The sequence below is a fragment of the Triticum aestivum genome, unplaced genomic scaffold, assembly GCF_018294505.1.
Source record: "Triticum aestivum cultivar Chinese Spring unplaced genomic scaffold, IWGSC CS RefSeq v2.1 scaffold126759, whole genome shotgun sequence".
NCBI classification, from domain to species: Eukaryota; Viridiplantae; Streptophyta; class Magnoliopsida; order Poales; family Poaceae; genus Triticum; species Triticum aestivum.
In genome coordinates, this window is record NW_025225428.1 from 53,321 (window position 1) to 58,816 (window position 5,496).

Genomic DNA, 5,496 nt, shown 5'->3' on the forward strand with positions numbered 1-5,496 from the left:
TTGACAGAGCTCATTCCCCACCTCCCAAGGCTCTCCAAGTTGGAAATAATGGAATGTAAAAACATAAAATAGTTGGTAGAATGTCAGGGCTTGCAGACTCTCCTTACCACCGGTGGCCAGCTCAACAAATTGAAAGGCATTCACACCCCTAGGCTCTTTGCTGGTTGGGATCACAACCCCAGATGGGCTTTGGAGGATATTGAAGTAGAAGACCAGCAAACACAACTTGTCTAATCCACATTACGAGATTTCTGCACGGAGGAGGTCGCATGAATTTTTGCTGCACCCATCTGCAGATTCCTCTTTTCCTCCCTCACCAAGATGGAACTTCAGGGGATATCGTCCAAAGGGATGGAGTGCTTTAGCAAGGAGAAAGAGTATGGCATGTAGCTCCTCTCTTCCCTCCATGAACTAAAGTTTTGGTGTTTCTGCGATCTTAAGCAACTCCCTGTATGGTTTCAAATAAGGCAGGTTGCCTCTGCTATTCATTGCAGTGGACTAATAGGCTGGGTTTTGGGCATTTTCAGGCCATCCAATTGTGATCGGACGGCTTCCGATTAGGGTAAGTTTTAGTGGGCCTTTAGGGTATCGAGATATGGGGGAAATCGGCTATCTGCTTAGACATTTGATTTAGGATAATACCTACAATTTAAACCGGTTATAGTGCCTCACTCGTTTAATGGGTCAAGTATCAAACGCCCTCCGAATCAGATGAAATTTGACAGGCGGCTAGTTATAATATAATATGATTGCTCGCAACCTTCCGACTCGTTACGAGACCGTTTAATCCCGCTGTATAAAATATGTTTTAAATGATCTCGTGGTCTGGTCGCGTCCATGTGTCTGATTGGTCTGAAAAAGGTCAATGATGGAAAGGGCTAATGTTCACCTCTTCTAGAGAAGTGACAATCAACAAACATATATAATTTTATTAAAACACCTTGATAATTCCGGTACGAGTGCAATGTACTGCCGATGCAACAAAAATGATGCCATCATGAATGCAACGAGCAAATAATTATCACGATATAATAATTATAACACAAAAGAATCTGGAGAACTAGCCTCGGGCTGCTATAAATCATGCACTTTTGCTTATTGTCATCACTAACACAAGGTTGTGTTGGCAAGCAACTAGTAACATAAAGAATTGTTGGAACTAAAATATTGTCTGTTAGTGGTGATACTTATGCAACAAATTCTATAAGTATGACCAATTATCTTACAAACATGATTACGGGAAAACCACTGGTATGCATTACGTCAACAACACATCTCTTTATTTCTACATCAACAATGGCATAACATATTAGGGGGTCACTTGTAATTTCCTCTTGATAGGTTAGAGTCTTGATATTTTTTTTGTTTATACAATAGGAATTTATGGATAAAATACTATTTTTTTTATACTTTTGAGAGGATATAATGTCATATTCTTAACACCACTTAAACTTAACCACTATACAACAATTATGGTAAAGTGCACACTAAACTGGGACAATGAAAACCACATGACATAGGAAAATACTATCTAGGAACTGTGACCGATATGGTAATATCATTAATACTGCATGATTCGGGAGCACAAGATGCCCCATGATTTTCCACTCTTACATTGAAATATGCTGGTTGTTTAGGCTCGACCATGATCATTCTCTGATTGCTTAGCATCGCAACAACATCGGCCATGGTTGGTCTATCAGATGCATTATCTTGTACACACAACAATGCTATGTTAATGCATCTCATCATCTCTATTGGGTTACTCTTGGAAACCAATGATGCATCAGCGAGATCAATCAACCTTCCCTCTTTCCATAATTGCCATGCCTATTTGCAAATTCATCACATAATGAAGGTTATATATTGAATAAATATATCACATGATTAAGTTTGGGTTTATTTGCTCACATATCCAAGGAGATTGATGAAATCTCCACATTGTCGGCTACCAGAATTCCGTTTTCCACTAATGATCTCAAAAATAACAACACCAAAGCTGAAGACATCGGATTTAATAGAGAAGATGCCTTCTGAAGCATACTCAGGGGGCATGTAGCCGCTAAAATGTTAAATAATACATATAAAAGGTTATTGTATATAGTTGAATTCTAATATAAATATTCATGAGTAGATTTATTCCTTGGAAACTTACTATGTACCGAACACTCTTCTTGTAGTGTTTTGTTCACTGCTATTTGAGTTGAATATTTTTGCTAGCCCAAAGTCTGAAATTTTTGGATTCATTTCGCTATCCAAGAGAATGTTGCTCGGTTTAAGATCTCGATGTATGACACGCAATTGGGAGTGCTTATGTAGGTAAAGAAGTCCATGAGCTATTCCTTGAATTATTGCTAAAAGTGTGGACCAATCTAGCAAAGCTCTTTTATTTTCATCTGCAAATCAATTAGATATTAGTATTACAAGGGAAAAAAGATATGAAAAATGACAAAGAGTTGTACTCTAAGAAATTGAAATGCATCTCTGTTATCTAGGGACTGGAACTATAATCATGGGGGCAAACAGAAACACAATCGTATTTTTAGTCATTTTTGTGTGTCAACAGACAATATTTAATCTAAATTAAAACTCCAAATGCATACCAAAGATGAAGGAAGCCAAGATTTTGTTTGACAAATATTCATAGACCAATATTTTCTCGTCTTCATGAGAGCAACAACCTAAGAGCCTAACCAAATTCCTATGCTTGAGTTTGGCTATGAGCTGGACTTCATTTTTGAACTCTGTGAAACCTTGACCCGAATGTGGAGCAAATCTCTTAAGTGCTATCTCTGATCCCTCGGGTAACTGGCCCTGGGAAAAAATATATTCAAAATGTTAGTCTGTCTCAGTACACCACTCCCAGTTACGAATTATCAGTTAGGTTGGTAACAGGAACGTTGCCTCTGCCTCATGAATTATATGTGTCAGTCATATAATAATAATTCTAATTTATGCAATCATGTTAATTTGGCAAATATATACACATACTAGAATTACCTTGTAGACAGTGCCAAAGCCACATTCTCCAAGTTTGTTTTCTTCTGAAAAATTATTTGTGGCCACTAGTACCTGTTCAAACTCAAACATGGAGAACTCTGAATTCTTCCCTTGCCATCCTAGTTCTTCCTCTCCCGCTTTACCTGAGTTTGAGTAGTATATGGTTGAGAACTCTGAATTAATCTCTCTTGAAGTAATGATAGATGCCAAAGCCACATTGACATTGAAGTAATTAACAGTGACATTCTAATTTAAACAATAGTATAGTGGAAATTGTTTCAGTAACTAATAAGCAATAACTATATAATACCTCTTCTTTTCCTTGTAATCCGACGGGAGCAAAAGATGAAGCACAGAAATGCTGCTGCCACTATAGGAACTATAACTATGGGAATTGCCCACAGTTTGCTCATACTCCCTAACATGATAATGTTAGCTTTGACTCATAATCTCTCTTATGATCATGTAGGCAGAAATCACTAGCAACCACGGGGACATACTCTTGCGTTTTGCCGGAGTCGGAGCTAGCGACGGCGCCGGCGGTGGCGTGAGGCGCAGCGTCGCTTCACCGCCATAGAACCGATACGCCTCGTACCTGAAATAACACCGTATGGCGTTGATCTGTGCTCCCATGCGTAGGGACATGGTGGCGTTGACCACGCCGAGGAGACGACGCAGGCACGCCAAGCAGTCGACGGTGGATGCGTCTGGTCTGCACTGCGCCAAGGAGCGCACCATCGGGAAGGTCGTGCCGCTGTCCATGATGCCTGTGGCAAATCGCATCGGCGCCGCGCTGGCCGCCTTCTCCACCGTCTGCACCAGAAGCTCACGGATGAGGCCGGTGATGAGGCGGACCTCATCCGCATCGCCGGTGACGTTCTTGTCGTTCCATCTCTCGACTGGCGTGTCATCGCCGCCGTTTTCGCCAGACGGCGGCGCGATGATGTCGTCTGTGGAGTAGACGAGGATACAGCGGTCACCGTAGTCGTGGTAGGTGCCGTTGTAGCACTGCTGCGGCGCAGCGTTCAACACCTTGTCAGTCATGTTGCTGACGCACTCGCGGCAGTAGGACTGGTTGGAGATGACGCCGACGATGTCGCCGCGGAAGATCGTGAATGCGTAGACGATGTCGGGGGCTCGGCCGAAGGCGGCAGTGGCGAAGCGTACCGGGGAGGAGGAGGTGTTATTTGGGAGGGTGACCAAGGCGGCCTTAAGGTTGTCGCACAACATATCGGCGGCCGCGAGGAACGGTGCAAGTAGGAGGAGCAGGAGGACGACGCCGACGGTGGCCATGGCCCGACTGGCTAGGCTGCTTCTTGTTCTTCTTCTGCCAGACTATCAACTCGGTGCCTTTATATATTTGCAGCTCACAGTCAATTTCTTGGACAAGAAACTTTGTTCAGGTTTTCCTTCTTGAAAAGGAGGATATATAAATCTCGGCCTTTGCGTCCATTAATGCAGACTGGGTCTTGTTATTTCAGTTGTTTCTAGTTAACAGGTAGTACCTTATACTATATGGTTCCAGTCTCACCAAGTATAAATGTTTTTCAATCTCGAAAAGAAAAGAAGTACTAGTGTTTTCAAGTTAACCTGACTAGCTAGACTGCTTCTTGTTGTTCTTCTGCTAGATGATCAACTCACCAGGCCTTTAAAAAAAAAGAGGAAAGCTGGAGCAGGCCGCTGGCTCACCACGGTGATATTGAGCGGCTCGCCGCGGTTTGATGTGTATGGCAGTGACTTTGGCCGGGGCAGGCCTCTGGCCGTCCGGACCTGTCCGGGGAACAAGCTGGATAGGTTAACCACAGTTTTCGTGGACGGCAGAGGGGCAGGGGGGCATGGAACTGGAGGTGTACCTCGCTCCTCATGTTCTCGCGAGGCTCGTCGCCGACCAAGAGCTGATGAACCCGTCGGTCATGATGGCGGCGGAATTGTGTCTCAGTCGCTCCTGATGACCTCGCCGACGGAGAGTCTGGTTCGGATGCTTTATTTTCTTCCTTCAAATGCCGTGTGTGTGCTGTAGTAACAATCCTGATGCCCAGCGTCAGGTTGCACTTTTTTCTTCTTTGATTGCAATTTCTTGTTGCTAGCTTGTCAGGTACTCAGGTTGCACTTTTGAGTCTGTTACGTCCGCACATTAAAATCAGCCCAGTCTCTTAGTGTGTCACCTAAACAAAATTCTTTGCCTAATTCATAGTACTAACGAATCAAACGACGAATATTTTGTTCTCAAAATTTCCGCACATAATTTTCAATAGATATACAAAGGATGAAGAGTAAAATGGCTTATCATTTGAATACTTTCAAAATAAAATCAAACAAAGAATTACTTTTTACAGAATTTAATCTCATTTGTACCCTCTATTTCTCTAAGAAAATAAAATAATATAAATTTTACACCTCTATGCTTCAAAAGTCCCAACCCCTGAAGGGTAAAGGCCCACGCGGCGAGGCCCGACATCCCTCCCCCGCAGCACCAAGTGCCGAGAGGGCGGGCAC

At 42.9% G+C, this 5,496-nt stretch overlaps 1 protein-coding gene across 1 annotated transcript; it reads right to left on the reverse strand.

Annotated features, from left to right (window-relative positions):
* Positions 1–1,527: 1,527 nt before the first annotated feature.
* Positions 1,528–4,293, reverse strand: LOC123172187 (putative receptor-like protein kinase At4g00960). The gene is made up of 6 exons (XM_044589190.1): positions 3,501–4,293; positions 3,001–3,143; positions 2,754–2,814; positions 2,156–2,396; positions 1,912–2,062; positions 1,528–1,830 (listed from the first exon to the last, which is right to left on the reverse strand). Exons 1-6 carry the CDS (start codon positions 4,291–4,293, stop codon positions 1,528–1,530), a joined length of 1,692 nt encoding a protein of 563 aa, XP_044445125.1.
* Positions 4,294–5,496: the final 1,203 nt, after the last annotated feature.

Coding starts and splice junctions, on each gene's coding strand:
- LOC123172187 (XM_044589190.1), bottom strand. CDS start 4,293: ATGGCCACCGTCGGCGTCGTCCTCCTGCTCCTCCTACTTGCACCGTTC. Junction 3,144..3,500: donor GACTCCGGCAAAACGCAAGA/GTATGTCCCCGT, acceptor ACTCAAACTCAG/GTAAAGCGGGAGAGGAAGAA. Junction 1,831..1,911: donor TCATCAATCTCCTTGGATAT/GTGAGCAAATAA, acceptor ATTTGCAAATAG/GCATGGCAATTATGGAAAGA.